The 16,067-nt window shown below is 38.4% G+C and overlaps 1 protein-coding gene across 16 annotated transcripts in view; it reads left to right on the top strand.

The window, feature by feature from the left end:
- Window positions 1-16,067, top strand: part of KIAA0586 (KIAA0586 ortholog) — a 75,158-nt gene that overhangs the window by 24,879 nt on the left and 34,212 nt on the right. For all 16 annotated transcript variants that reach the window (XM_068947417.1, XM_068947413.1, XM_068947423.1 and 13 more), the window contains 9 exons: window positions 315-395; window positions 6,574-6,770; window positions 6,990-7,108; window positions 7,686-7,870; window positions 9,836-9,995; window positions 10,575-10,800; window positions 11,387-11,634; window positions 12,117-12,193; window positions 14,991-15,125. In XM_068947417.1, coding sequence (XP_068803518.1) covers window positions 315-395; window positions 6,574-6,770; window positions 6,990-7,108; window positions 7,686-7,870; window positions 9,836-9,995; window positions 10,575-10,800; window positions 11,387-11,634; window positions 12,117-12,193; window positions 14,991-15,125 — 1,428 coding nt within the window. The remainder of the gene's footprint in view (window positions 1-314; window positions 396-6,573; window positions 6,771-6,989; window positions 7,109-7,685; window positions 7,871-9,835; window positions 9,996-10,574; window positions 10,801-11,386; window positions 11,635-12,116; window positions 12,194-14,990; window positions 15,126-16,067) is intronic.

Raw genomic sequence — 16,067 nt, 5'->3', positions numbered from 1 at the left:
CGATGTTTTGTCATGCTGCTTTTTATTTTAATAAGGCTAACAGGCATTGTCCTAGAACTTTCAGTTGTGAGATATTCTGTTAGATGCAGTGAGAGTAGTTGTCAGTATACAAGAAACACTCTAGTAATCTGTTTATTCTATGCAAAGAAAATTTTCCTAACTCTTAGGATACATGAAGCATTTTTCCTGGGTTCAGGCTGTTAACAGTGAGTGGTGATTTAATTGTATTCTTGGCATGAAGTTATTCTGTTAATGTGTGTGGTTTCCCCCCCCCCAATATGAGATACCTAATAATTTCAATCTATCTTTATAAGACTCCAGAAGATGTATATAATGAGGAAGAAGATGTAAAGTTTCCGGGAACTAATTTCATTGATGTTACTGATGTTATGCAGGTAATTATATTGAAAACATTTCACAGAAAAGAATACTTTTTCATATTTGTTTTCTGTTATTCTGTGATAACTGAAAAAACAACATAGAAAATTAGTTTGCTTTACTAGCAACTTTAAAAATACATGTGAACAATACTGAAGTGTTCAGTGCTGTGAACAATATAATGAGTCACTGTATGTTAATGAGTAAAGTATCTTTGAGGAATTACAATAAAAAATGAAAATTATCTTTGAGGTATCAGACTTTCTTAGAAATAAAAGCAGACCTTTAAAATCAGATTATAGCACTTGGATTTCACAATTTGAGCTCTGGAAGAAATTTATGTTTAGGATGCTCTTACAGACTTTAAGCAGATCTAAAAGGAGTCCTCAGAAAATACTTTTACAAAATGTAAATATAGAACAATGTGTATGCGTTTTTGAGGTCCTAAAGTGCTTTGGTATAATAATTCAGTCAAAAAGGGTGTGACTAAAAAAAGAGTAATATCAATATTACTCTTAATCTGATGCATCTCATTAAGAAGTGACTGAATTTACTTTTGCTGCATGTCTTCTCTTGTTAGTATGTCTATGTGTGTATATGGATTCAGATAGATTTTTTTTAAGTTTGACAACCCTGAAGTTTTTTGATTATGAAAACGTGGATATATTGGAAGTGCTACTTAAAAATTAAACCGTAAAAGAGTAAGTCCTTTGTTGACCTCTTGTCAGTCAGAGCAGGGCCTGATAAACTTTCAAGGTGGTTGAGCTGTATTTTACTTCTCCAGCTTAAAGGTTAAGAACACAAGCAGAAACTCAAGGGCAGCTGGGAAAAGCTACCTCTGAAGGAAGCAAGATGCTGCTACCTTGCCATCATGTAATGTCTTGCCTTTGCAGAAGGCAGCAGCTTCTGGATCCTGCTGCATTTAGAACTCGGTTCATTCCGGGAGCTTGAAGATACTGTCATTCATTAACATCTCTCTTGAAGCCCTTTTGTCTCAAGGTTCCTAGCTGTGAGCTAGACTTGCTGTGTGCTATTCAAAATCTCCCGAAGTATTTATTCTTTTTACCTGTTTTATGTGCTGCTGATCCCAGAATTAGAGCATACACTAAACACTGACTTCATAGCCTACAGGTTATTATGGTGAATTTATTTAAAAAAATAAATTTTTCATTTAACAAACCTAAAGATGAGGATTGCATATCAAAAGAGAGGGAAATGGTTTATTTATTTTTAGATTCAAAATTACTGCATATTACTGGAGGGGAGGAGTTAAATCTATTTGGACAACTTTCTTCTGTTTGCACGAAAACTTTATTTTATAAAAATAAACAGGAAAACTATTTAAGAAATCAGTTTATGAAATAACAGAAAATATCCCACAACATTAAATTGTTTTTTTTATAAGTGAATAACAGTTATTTTTTTTTTTTTTTTACTCATTTTTCTCCTGGATTGCTTTTATCTTTTGTTTTGGCAATGGGATATATTTTAACCACAATACTAAAAAATGTTCCAAGTGAAACACACGTTTGGCCTATGACCATGTAGACAATGTTCTTAAAAATGTGCAAGGCAAACACAATGTAGAAGCATAAAATCAACCTCTGGAGTAGCAAGAGTATTTAAGACATCAAAAGGAAGCCTCTTTTATAAGAATAAATTTACTTCAGATGCATCATAAAATGTTATATGTGAAAATAGCTTATTGTTTTCCCCCTTCACCCCTCCTTTTTCCCATGAAAAGTTAATTCTGTTAGAACTGACTAGGATAAGTATTTGTGTATAGTGACTTTTTTTTTTGTTGGATATTGCAGAAAGGCTTCAGGATATTGGCCCAGGCATTTTCTTCTAAGATTGCTTTACCTTTCATACAAGAAGATAGATATTCAAGAGTTACTTTGGAAGTTGAAATACTAATTGATAGGGGTTGCTAAATCCTGTGGCCCGACAGAGGTGAGGCTGTCGCAGCTCCCTGTTCCCAGGTCCAGCCAGTAGCGAGGCTGAGCGTGCCAACGCACAAACGCATGTAAGCAATACACATGTACGTATATATGTACATGGCTGACTGCACAGATTAACACAGAGGAACACTCAGCGCTCACACAGACAGCACCGATGGCCTTGTCCTGTTCCCCTCTGTGGCAGTTCAGGATGAAGGTCCATTAGTGGTAATATATTTTTGTGCCTGTGCGCATGTGTGTATATAGATGCATATATTTGGTACAGACTGCACCCTCCAGGATCCCTGTGGTAACTGGCCCTAGATACTCAGTTTGCCCAGTAACTGGCCCTCGGATCCTCTGTCTCCAGTTGCCTTGTATACAGAGAACCACACACACACACACGCTCATGGGTCTTTCACCGAAGCCTAGAGCTTTGGGTCTCTCCAGTAGTTGGCCCAGACCTTCAGGTCCCTCTACTAGCCAAGTTTTCCAGCTATCTTGTTCTCGGAGAGGCATGCATATCCAGCCCAGACTTAGGGTCACTTTGATACCTGGCTCCCAAGCCATGTATCCTACCTGCTGGCTCTTCCGGCTTCATATTTGCTAGTGAGCACGTACATATGTACCCTCTGGCTCCAGTTGCTGATAACATGGACATGTGGGCCCATATGACTTGTGGCCTGACTCCAGTTGTTGGCACTTTGATCTCCTTATGCATGCATATGCACAGAGTAGAGAGCCCTAGTTAGGAAAACAGTCAGAAATGGAGTTTAATAACTGCACTAATCAGGCACATGGCATGGTCAGAGAAGTGTACCGACAAGCTGCATGTTTATGAGCAATAACAATTATTTTATCCCCTTGCCCTTCTGTTTTCCCATGCTTTGTTCCTTTCCGAGCCACCTTGATCCCTCCCTTTCCCCAGCTTTGGTTCCTCCCCTAAACATGCTGTAGTAAATTTTGTACAATCCCCAAATGCTCTTCACTGCATGCCATAATAATGGGGTAACCGCACTCAGCCTGGAGAGCATTTCCGTTTGCTTGTCTTGTCTGGGTGTGCAACCCATCAAGGAGAATGATCACTCTCCTGTGATAGTCCTGGGAGTAACTGGATCAGGTTGCTTGCTCCTCTGATGAGGTTATTTGGGTTCCTTCCACCTGTCCTCCTTCCTCTGGGCTCCTTTGTTTGTGGAAACAAACCTTTTATCATTTATTCTAATACTAATTTGATTTAGCAGATCCTGTAGGCTAATGCAACATGTCTCAACTTTTAAAATTTAAGCCCCTTTGTAGGAAGAGGTGATGCACATTGTTCTCCTTTTGCAACCTTACTGTATAATGCTTAAAGACCCAGTGTTCCTTGTTCCAAAATAATTGAATTAGGTGCTCTTATTTCAGAATAGAAGGATTCACATATGGAACAAAGTGGAAAGGTTATTACTAGCTCTGATTTACACACCTGTTTATCCTTGATCAGTGCGTGTACATACGTGAGTTTTCCAGTCTTTCTCATAGAAGATACCTCATAATGCCAACCCTCTCATGGACCTTGTTATTCCAGAGTAAGCAACTTGCTCAGTTAGTATGAGCTCAGAATGGACTTTCAGGTTTACTCAGTCTAGTCTCCATCTCTCATGAGCATCCACATCCTGCGATACCTTTAACAAACTTACCAGACTTTTCTGTAAGATTAGATAGGCTTTTTGTCTTCTCTGCTGTTGTTACTTTGTAAACATGCCCGAATTGCAAGGTGGGACTTACTACTCAGAATCTCTGCTTCCGTTTTGAGACAGCTATGTACTTATATGTTGTTGAGTACTACCCTAATATATGTAACCTGCACAGATCAGAGTAAACGTATGTTTCTCAAGAGAGGTTTCCCATAGATGCTCTTTGGGGCACTATGATTATGATTTTTTTGCACGTATAGCTCTTCAGGCAAAGGATCACAGGTAGCATCTGTAATAAAGCAATTCTCATAAGCAAAGTCTGGCTGTAGATATGAATTTCTTTTTGATACAGATTTCTAAGTTTTGGAAGGTTCTAATAAAAGGCTGTGCATATGCAAGTTCAGTAATGGAAAAAAATTAGTCTGTCCCACCTAACCATTTCAAATACGTTTTAATTACCTGCATGTAGTTTTGGGAAATGAATAGAATTTCATCTTGATACTTTTTAAAGTACAACGATTAATATTCCAACCATATCTGAAGTGCTTCTTAATATATGCATTATTTTGATTGGGAGTCAGGATAGATATTTTCAAAGGTCTCCAAGGAGGTAAAAATACAGAACTGAGTGCAGATTATTCAGGACTGGCCTACAAGGTGATGTTCAATCTGTGCAGGTTCAATCTGTATAATTAAGTACTCAGTATTATGTATTGTTAAATTTTCAGCTGAGGTAGTGTATCACCCCCAAATGAATGTAATTTTTATATATATATATTTTTAAAGATTTGCGCACTATTAAGCGCAAAATATTTTATGCACATAATCTAGAAATACAGGAAAGCAGGCAAAAGTTTGTCAGAAGTTACTAATTATATGCAAAATTTATTTTATGTATTTGGTTTATTTAATCCAGATGTTTATATTTTGCATACTTTCAGAAAAGATTATATTAAATAGGAGACATCAAAGAAAATTTATGGAGTTATGCAGTCAGAAGAAACTGTGTAACGAAACAGTGGACAAAGGCGTCTTTGCGTTTGCTGTCAGGATGAATTATGGTTACGAATGCACATATCCTAATAGAATGAATTGCTTATCAGCTCGCAAGTCATCCAGTGACATTTTGAGCATAACTTTACTGTCTTATTTCTGAATGAATGCTTAGAGTAGTTCAGTGATCTTCATTGCCCAGATATGTATGTTCTGTTTTGCTTGCTTGGTAAGTTGCAGCTTCTCTTTAGAAAATTATTACTATTTAAAGATCCAGAAAGATTACCCTTCCTCCCTCAACAGAAAAAGCTGTTTGCTGTACTACCCTTCCTGGAGCTGTCTGACTTCTTCCAGCTTCAGCGTATGTTAAGGTGGGAGAGAAGCATTAATAGTGGGTTGAGGAAACAGAGTGGAAGCTGTTACTGTCTCTTTTGTTTTTCTCTTTTCTTCCCATTTTTAGTGATTTGTTCTTTTACGCATAAGAAATATTTAAGGTTTTTATTTTATCAGTTAAAAGTGAATTTAATTTATGTGAAGGAAAGAAGACTTTCTCCTGCCAATCTGTAGGAGATCAATCTCAGTAAATGTAGATTCACGATGAGCTTTTTTTATGCAACATCACATGTTCTCACTGGTAACTTAGAGCTCATTTCTTCAACTCTTTTTGACATGCCTAATCTTCTTCTTATAGAATTATATTACTACTGGAAGTGTTGAAGTTTAATCTTTAAATGAAGGTTACAGGTTCTTATCCATCAGGAGACATTTCTAAAGTGTTGTAGTATGATTTGATGGCTTGGTGACTGTGCTTTTTGGGACTTAATGCTGGGTTTGCACTCAGAAGGAAAAAGGGAGGAAGATGATATCTTTGGAAACACTCAAATGTTATTAATGCAGTCAAATGTTATTAATGCACACAGAATAATTTTCATGGCTTTTAGGAATAGCACATTAAGGTTAGACTGAAATTGCCTCTGGGGATCTTGTGAATTGATTACCCAGAAATTACTTCTGCCTTCTCAGCAACTGAAGTTAGTGAAAGAGTTAACATACCTATGTAGAGTATTAATGTCTAAGCTTCAATGATGATACATTTATTAGAACTTTGACTGACTGCATGCTCATTAACTTTTGCTCATTAATCTTTTGAGACTAGAGACTTTTTTTAAAAAAGTAATTTCTAAGCCTCCTCCCCCAACAAATGACTACAGTAAGATTCCGAAGCTTTCCCCTTTTTTAAAGAAGGCACGTTTCTGAGGTCTGTATTTCAAGAAACCTCAATTATGTCACAAATAAATTTCTCAAGTATTAGAATTACCGTTGGCTCCCTGCCCTATGCAGTACAGGCAGGAAACATAACCCAAATCATGTTTCACTTAGCAGTTCCTATACTCCTATACCTCTACAGATTTATGATTTGCTAGGTTTAGAACTGTGTCTATTAACTACAACAGAATAAGAAGGGAGAATGTGGTTTATGTGCTGTGACACATCTATAACTGTTTCCTAAAGAAAAAAATCTAAAGGTTGCCTCAGTGACATTATCTTACAAAAATGCACTATAATTTAGTTTACTTCTTATTTATTAGGATCAGGAAGAGGAGAGTGATGAAATTCCAGAATTCTCTGAGCCTTTTCTGGAGCTTAATGGACAATTTAAAGTTGCCTCTCCAAAATACAATGGTCCTTTGTTTCCTCCAGTGGCTTGTGCTCCTCAGCAGTCCTCTGATGTTTTGGATGAACTGATTCAAAGGAGAGAAACTATAGAAAACAGGTTAATACATTGGTAAGTTGCAGTGTGAGTGACAATTATGAAATAGAAGGAGTATAAATATGGAAGAAGGAATGAATCCGTAAGAAGAAACTTCCCTTTCTTCTTTACCTCCCTCCCCCCTTTTCACCTTTCCTTTTAGCTTCCATTTAATTCTACCTGTTTTTTCCTTTGTGTCAAGAATGCTCTGTGTCTTGGTGCTTGCTGATATGTATAAAAGATGTATTTTGCTAGGGTGGAACAAGAGATAATGGCAAAAATTATCAGTGGAATGTATGCAGTTCAGAAAGAAATAGTGCCCAGTGTAAGCACATCAGAAAGTGAAGACAGTGAGACTGCAACCTCTGATATTGGTGAGTAGGAGTTACTGTCTGCAGTTGTTTTTTTTCACTCAGTGGTGAATGCATTATCTCAAATTTAGTCCAACTTAAAAAAGTTGCTTCGGTAGCACTTGCCTGGGCCTAACTATAGATAATGTGGAACCAGTGAAACTATTGTATGGAAAAATACATGCTTTAATTTATGCTGAGGCAAAGCACATATTAAAAAGGCTATTAAAATAAATTATCTAAAAAAGAAAAGCAGAGCAAACAAAATACACCACCGTGGCAAACCAGCTTCTGTTTGTTGGCCATGTAAATCAGATTTTACCTGAATGGGATATTTTGCTACAGCTATAACATTTATTTGCCTTTCTTTTGTTAAGAGATTTGTCAAAAATTACCCCCCTTATAAAAGCATAAGAGCACAGGAGCCAAATGCATTTCTCATATGACGTCACTACCCTTCACTGGCTTATTTTATGGTCCTGAATAGCTTCTCTACTGTACTTTCTGTATCTGTAAAATACAAATATGTAGTGCTGCAATAAAGTACCTATGTTTTAAGAAGTGAGACCTGGAGGGGCGCTTTGTGTTTCTTCATTTTCAGTCGAAGTTGCAGGTGGTGGCGGATTTCAACTCTTTATCAACGCTGGTGTGCCAGTGAACTCAGAAATGATTAGTCATTTTGTGAATGAAGCTCTCAGTGAGACAATTGCCACCATGCTGGGTAACAGGCAGGCTCAGAAAGCAGTTCCTGCTACAAATGTTGTTCCAAGTACAACAATTATGCTGGTAAGAGTCTATTTTATTTAAGATTTCCTGCTGAAGTTCTAAGTGATAGGTCCTCGATAGCATGGCAGTTCAAATATGTGCGGCATGAAGATGTCAGAGAAAGACTGTAAAACTGAATAGACCCCATTTGCATTTTTTGGCTTATTCCTTATTATACCGCAGCAGGCAACAAGATTAAACCTATTTCACTTAGAAAATGTGAATTCCTTTACAGCATGTAACGCAGAATAGATTTATTTATTTATTTTTAAGGCTGATCACGAAACTTGATTTCTAAGGAAAAGATTTAGTACTGGATTTCCTGTTGTCAGAAGACAACTATGTTGTTTTCAGCAAAGATAACTATGTTACTTTGTTGCAGAGTTGTGAGAGTGAGAAGTAAAGAGTTTTATTTGAGAACAGTATTATTTTTGGCCCTACAGATTGGCAAGCATTCTGTAATATCTGTGAAGATAAGTACTAATTCTTTCTAAGTTTTGAATGCAGTGGTTTTCAGCAAATGCTTAAATGATTAGCGCATCCTGTAAGACAGAATAAATTTCTCTGTTCACTTTCATAATTAAATGACGGCTGTCTCTTATTCTAATAACAACATGACTCTGCTACAGTCCAATGTTCTGTGTTGTATAATGTCTTTGAAACAAATGCGGAAAAGGCTCTGCTTAGAAATCTAACTATTTAAAGGTGTAGTGAAAGTGAGAGCAATTATTCTAATCCACAACAGTACACGTGCACTGAAATACTACCTAGTGCTGGCTGTAAATGAGATTATTCCACAGGCAAACTGCGGTATTTTACTGCTGTAGACTTAGTACAGCCATCCTGTGTCTAAAAGCTCTTTCCTACCCCATTACACGCTAGGGGGGATGTGATGTTAAGGAGGGCCATTTTTCGGAGCTTGTTCTCTTAATACAAAGAAGCCTTCTTCTAATTACTGTTCTCAATTTATTCATGGCCCTTTTAAGCCTTTCCTTTTCCCATACTGGCATTGTCCTTGAGCTGTAATGGTTGTTTTCTCTTTGTTGCATTTATTCATTTGTGTACTTGTTGAGATTAGTTGTGTCCTTCTAAGGACACATCTTTTATTTGACTAGGAAAAGTAAAGCAAGCATCTGTATGTGTTCCGTTGCTCAGCTCTTCCTGTTGGGCCCTGCTTTTATGTTTTCCAGTTTAGATTGGTCTTGACCATGGAGTCAGTCGTGCAGCTGTGTGTGAACTGCTAATTGTGTTAGCGTGTTCCACTTCCTATACGGGTCATTAATGAAAATCAACAGTCTGAGGACTTATTCTGAGAAACTGGTGTGGAAGCATTCCTTTTAGCCTTTATCTTGTTTTCTTTATGGAATGTCAGAAAACAGGCTGGAAAAACTCGTGAGAGGTTGTCTAGTCCGTCCTATTCCCTCAGAGCAGGCTGAGTGAGAGCCATCATCTTTTCTTGTCAGATATGTCTTCATCACCGTTTATTGCTGAAGAGCATAGTGACCGTTTTCATGCCTGTTTTAGTGTTTCACTGTCCTGGCTATCGCCTTGTTCATAATCTTTTCTTTTAGCTGGTTCTCTTAAAAGTATTACTCTGACTCCATTTTGTCAGCGTCAGGAAATATTTTCTTACTTAGCATTAAAATGCTTTATTAAATGAAGCATTTATTTAATAAAGCATCAAATGCTTTTTTTTAAAGTCCATGTAATACTTATTTACCTTTTTTTAAACTTACTAATTTTGTCCAAGGCCGTCCATTTAGCCTAGTGCAATTTTATATGTAGATGGAGGATTTACAGCCATGAAGCATGCATGTAACAATTGCTCTTACTTTGTGATACCCTGTTTCTCTATCTCTCTCATTGTTTTTGGTTTTGTTGTTGTTTGTTTCCTCCCTCCCTTCTTTCTTCCTTGACTAACTATGGGTTTATCTGGAAGATACAAGGTTTGCATTGGGATAATAACTATGGTTATGATTCCCTCAGGAATCTCTTGTGCCTACTCCGTTGCCAACACCCCAGGCCACACCACCTCAAACACCACCTTCAGAAAAAGAGCTGCCTCCGGTCAAAACTCCAGAGTCTTCTCCATCTATTACAGAAATGAGTGGGGATGTTCATGAACAAGAAAAAAGGAAAGAAACAGGTAGTGGAAGTAATAATTGAACTTGAGAAAGGGCAAATATGCTTTAATCTGCTGCCTTTAATTTTCTTCTTCAAAGACGTTCTCTCTCAGGATAAACTCTCTCGAGGCTGTGATTCAAGTGGGGACTCATGCGGTATAAAAGTTGTGAGCTAATTTGTATAAAAAGCAAACATCTATTTGATAACAGTTCTCTTGTCAAACTTAATGCATGTTGCTGTGGTCTGTGTGATTCCACCCCAGCCTACTTTCTCACATGAGAAAAATAGCTATCTTTTGCTGCTTCCTGTGTTCCTAATGCTAATTAAGCCAAATTTACACCCCCTAAGTAAAGCAGCTTAGTTTTTAAAGTGCAGGGCAGACTCCCTTATTACAGGCAGTAAAGAGTCGAGTTGTTTCTAGCTCCTTCAAATGCTGACATTGTACTTTAAAGAGTCTAATGTTAGTCTAATCTCGTCTCCATAACGATCAAAAAAAATTTTTAGTAAGCTATACAAGTGCTTAGTGAAACTGTCAAGCTCTGTGCCTAAGAGCTGCTTGCTGCTTTGCTTTATAATCTGAAATTTGGCTTCACACATGTAGGATTTGAGATTCCAGCTTCCGTTAGCTGTGTTGGCACACCTGTGGTTACCCCTGCCAATACACCCCCTAGACTGACTACACCAAGCCCTCCTGCCTCAGAATGGATTTCTGATGCTGCAAAAATGGAAAGTCCAAAGCTTCCAAACCCATGGGATGACGCAGAACTCCCTCTGGAAGAGGAGAAACCCAGTCCTTTAAATGAAGAACCATTCCACCCCAAGGCTGTGTGAGTTTAAGAGTGTGCATGTTTTTTTCATTTCTTAATAAATAAATACGTATATCCTTTCTACGCATATCCTCAGAACATAAGTAGAGGGAAGTGCTTAATGTGTATGTCGGGAGGCATTGTGCTAAGCCAGGATTCTTTTTTTTGAATTGATTGATTTCTATTTTGGGGAGACATGCGAAATGAAGACCTCTCCCAGAATTTAACAGTTCTTATTCATTGTCCTACTGAACACTGCAGTTAGTAACACCTGTAGTTAGAAATACCTGTAGCTATTGTAACACCTGCTAGTAATAAATACAGTGACAATGACATGTCACGTGGACATCATTAGCATTTTATCTTTTTCTGTTGCCTCAGTGGATTTTTGTAGCAAAACACAGTATTTTTAGCTATGAGCAGAAATTCATTAATAAGGTTATGTAACCACATTGATTCTCAGGCTCTTCTGTAAAACGCTGTACTCTTTCATTTTAAGTAATATTTGCAAATTTATTTCTTTTCAGTGTTGTTCTAAGACTTTAGTTGATATTATCAGTTTTGTTCAATTCATTTTGATGTATTCACGTGTATTCTTACATTTTAGTATAATGTCAGTGGCTAATGATGAGGAACCAGAAGCCTTGATTCTACCATCATGGCAGTCGTCAGCAAGGCCCTTTGAATCGCTTCCTTGTGAACCGCAGGTTCCATCACCTGTGCCTACAGTTAGTTCTGGGCAGTCCACACAGGAAAGCAGCCTTACTCTCACAGGAACAGAAACAGAAACTGCAGATAGACCCATCTCAGAAGGAGAGGTGCTCTTCAGCTATGGACAGATGGCAGCTGCAAGAGGTAACTTTAAACAGGTTTGAGGAAATTAGAGTTTGGATAAATTTTTTTTTTTATTTATAAAATTATCTTCCAGTCTACTGAAATTACATTTCATACATGATCTGATAAAACTGCAAGTGTTAACCTGTTCCTTAATATTCAGCTCGTGTTTTTGGATGTATTTAAGAGCCCTCATCGTTCTTTTCTCTTCTCTGAACAAAAGCATTTGTTTACTAATGAACAAAAGATTAAATTTGCTCTTTTGTCATAAGATCAACTTGGAAAATAATTTAGACTGTCATAAACAATTTTTATTGAAAGTAAAATATCAGAGTTTTTTTTTCCTGTGGGCCGAAAATCTGTCTTTCCACTACACATCTGGTAGTAGGAATCTCTGAACTTACTAGAGCACTGCATGACGATTATTGAAGAATATGGCCTTAGCTTGCTTTCATGTAACTTGTATATTTTTTTAGTATTTGTAACTTTAAAATATATTTCAGCCTTAGCAGAAGGAGGACTGTCTCTTCCAACCCTTACTGAGAGCTTAACGAGTACACTACGAGATGCTAATGAAATGGTAAGGAAACTTTTAACAAGGAACTGAATTTAGCATGGTAGTCCACCTTGAGCAGCTTGGTTAATTTGGAGATCCTTTACTAAGCGTTTTCAACTTTAAACTTTTTAAACTTAGGCTTTTAAACTGTACACTTACAAAGAATGTTAGAATTTCAGAACTCCAAAGAAAAAAGCACACAGTTCAAACTAATTTATGATAAAGTGGAATGTTTTAGATACTTCTGTAGGTGAGACGTAGCTAATATGCATCTTCATCTTTTTTATTGTTGTTAGTTTTAAGATATCTTAATTGTAAACAGAATAGGACGTTATTATGCTCTAAGCTGTTTCAACTTAGAGCTGTCTTGTGCTTGGTTGTGTGCTTACATTATTAAAGGAAGTTTGCTGAAGCTGGAGTTGCTTAAAGCTGCTTAAAACTTCTCTAAAGAGATTTATCTATCTTCTGCTTTAGTGCATTGTCTTAAAAGTTTCCCAGGTGTTGTCTCCGTCTCTTCCCCCCTGCCTGCCTTGACTTTGGCTATAATGCCTTTTGGTAGGACGTTGCTGTAATATACTGGAGTTTGATATTACCATCTAATACTATGCTCAAACCAAGCTACTTTCTTTACGAAAGAAAAAACTAGTTGATAGTGGAATCATAAGTGTTGTTTGGAAGGGACCTCCAGAGGGACTAGCCCACACCATACTGTATGGCCCTCTGAGAAGCTGTCCAGATAGTTGAAATCCCATGAGGATGAAGGCCTGCAATTAGCAGACTTCTGTTAAATTTCCTGTAGAAAGCCTCCTCTGTTACTCCCTGTTGTTCAGGTACTCTGAAACATACCCTGACCACAACTTCTCCAGGGTTTCTTTCCCCTCTGATCCTGGCTCAGACCTTCGACAGACACATGGAGGCCTCTGCATTCAAGGAACTCCTTGACCTTGAACTGAAAAATTCCTGAGCTGCTGGGCTCAAAGGGTTGTGATCAGTGGCATGAAGTCCAGCTGGAGGCCAGTCGCTATGCCAAGGGTCCATACTGGGGCCAATACTGTTTAAAAATTTTCAATAATGACCTGGATGATAGAACAAATTGCACCCTCAGCAGGTTTGCAGATGATATGAAACTGGGAAGAGTGGTTAAAACTAAATAAACCAGATGGTTGTGCCACCGTTCAGAGGGACTTTGATGGGCTGGAGAAATGGGCTGACAGGAATCTTACGAAGTTCAGCAAGGGAAGGGGGAAATGCCAAATCCTGCACCTGGGGGAGGAATAACCTCATGCACCAACAGAAGCTGAGGGCTGACCTTCTGGAAAGCAGCTTTGCAGAAAAGGCCCTAAGGATCCTGGTGGACAACAAGCTGAAAATGAGCGAGCAACGTGCTTGGCAGCAAAGAAGGTCAACAGCATTGTGGGTCGCATTAAGAGCGTTGCCAGCAGGGTAAGGGAGGTGATTATTGCCCCCTGCTCCACATTGGTGAGACAGGAGCTGGAGTGCTGTGTCTAGTTCTGGGCTCCTCAGTGCAATGGACATCCTGGAATGAGCCCAGTGAAGGGCCATAAAGATGACTAAGGCATTGGAGCATATGATGTATGTCAGGAGGGGAGGCTGAGAGAGCTGTAATTGTTTAGCCTGGAGAAGAAGGTGGCTCAGGAGGGATCTTATCAATATATATATAGACATCTGATGTGGAGGGAGCAAAGAAGGTGGAACCAGGCTCTTCTCAGTGGTGCCCAGCGAAAGGACAAGAGCCAATAGGCACAAATAAAAATTCAGGAATACATAAGAAACTTTTCTATGGAGAGGGTGGTCAAATGCTGGAATGGGTAGCCTAGAGAGGTTGTGGAGTGTCCATCTGTGGAGATATTCAAAACCCAACTGGATGTGGCTCTTGTTGACACTGCTTTGAGCAGGGGAGTTGGACTAGATGATCTCCAGAGGTTCATTCCAACCTCAGTGATGCAATGTTTCTATGACCTAGAGCAGGATACGCCCTTTCTTCTCCCGGCCTGTCTTTTGTAAACATTTGTACCCATACATGACCATAATCCACTCATGCATGCTGTCCCATCAAATATCTATGATGTCATTCATGCCGTAGCCCTGAGGCTATGTCGTGAACTTGAAGGTCTTTCTGGCTGTTATCCAAACTTTGCATGTTAAGTATATAGATGCTTGAGGAGAATGCCCTCCCTTTTGATGAAGGCTGTAAAATCCCTCTTGTGGCTTTCCCTTTGGATACCTCTTCTGTTTGCAGTATTTCCTCCCCTAAATTCTGGGCTTAAGACTCTTGTTATTAGACAAGAGTCTATTTAGGTTAAAGTTCTCCCCATCAGGTTAGAAAGCCTGATGGCTAAGGTGTTCTTCTCTTTTGGTCACATGGATCGTATTTTCTTCTGCTATTCCTTCTTCATCCTCAAACTGTTCTCTGTGATGAAGGCTAAATCCCTGCTGGTGAGAGCAGCTGTGCAGGCAGATCTTTACAAGCATCCGGTATGTGTGAATTTAACTGTCTCCCTGGACCTGAAGGCCTAATAGACCTTGTCCATCTGAAAGTGCTACAGTCTTCTGTATCAAGCTCTTAAAGACTATGTGCTTTTGTTGATAAAAGGAGAAAGCTGTGCAACAGTCTGCCTATTATTAGATGCCTGGATGTTCATGACACGTTTGGAATGTGGATAACTGTAACCATTTCCTTTATAAAGGAAAATAGCTTAATTGTGAACTAAAGAAAGAATGATTCAAGTTCCTACACGATCCACAATTATTCTTTGTATTAGGTGGACTTTTTTCTTTTTTTTTTTTTCTTTCCTTTTAGGATTATGATCCCCCCAGTGAAGGGCAAGTGGTGAAAAGACCCCATAAAGGCTATCACAGGGATCCTGTCCTGACTCTCTTTGCCAAGCTAAATCAGGCACCTGTTGCTGCACAAGAAGGAATGTACCATTTGGAGGTAAGTTACTGTCCTTTTTCGTGTAGCATAGCAGTGAAACAAACATATGAGTTTTGAAATGATACTCTCTTATTAAGAAATGGGTAAGATAGCTGAAGCTTATCCTTCCTGTTGGCTGTAGAACAGGTTCATGCACTTGCTCTCTATCGGAAGTGATCCCACTTCCGTTGGCTGTGCTCTCACCCAAATGTTTTAAAACCATTGAGGTTTTAGTGTTGTTCTAAACAAGTTTGCTGTATGTACTATCACACATACCTAGTTTTCATGGTGTGTACAGAACTGCTACAGGGTGCCAGATTTGTCCTGTCATTCTGAAAACCAAGGAAGTTTTCTGTCACTTTGGCAGTACAAGTGGCATGTTTAGCAGTACAAGTTCCATGTGCTTACAGCCAGATGAGTGTTTTGGGGAGGTATGAAGAATAACTGTCAGAAATGTTTACATGCACTTTTGCATATGTTGTTGATACTGATCTTGGAACAAAAATCCAAAATATTCATAATAGATTGGCACAAAAAACAGACTTCGCGGGGGGGAAAAAAAAACAATTGTCTGCGTTACAAGAGACAAAAGTAATTTTTTTGTAACACGTTAGACATTTTCTGTGTGGAAAAAAGTAGTTTGGAGTGGGTGTTTGATCTAACTAACATAGCTGGAGGGTTGTTTAAAGGAAGTGAGCTTCTAATATTGCAACACAATTCATGAACACATTTATTTAGGGCGGTTTCTTGCTTTTTGTGACTATACAATGCATATGCAGTTTATTCCCTCTGTTTTGGTCAGTTTGGTCTAAATTATTAACAGCTTCACTCACCTCCTTAACTATTTCCTGGTCTGTCTGTTTTTATTTTGCTTAATGAGCTCAGATGGATGAACTTAGTGAAGAGCTTTCTACAGTGTCAGCTCTGAATCTGACTGTAATTGTAGTGACATTTTCTTGTCAG

Source organism: Struthio camelus, chromosome 5 (assembly GCF_040807025.1).
Source record: "Struthio camelus isolate bStrCam1 chromosome 5, bStrCam1.hap1, whole genome shotgun sequence".
NCBI classification, from domain to species: Eukaryota; Metazoa; Chordata; class Aves; order Struthioniformes; family Struthionidae; genus Struthio; species Struthio camelus.
This window is presented reverse-complemented; position numbering and strand designations above follow the sequence as displayed.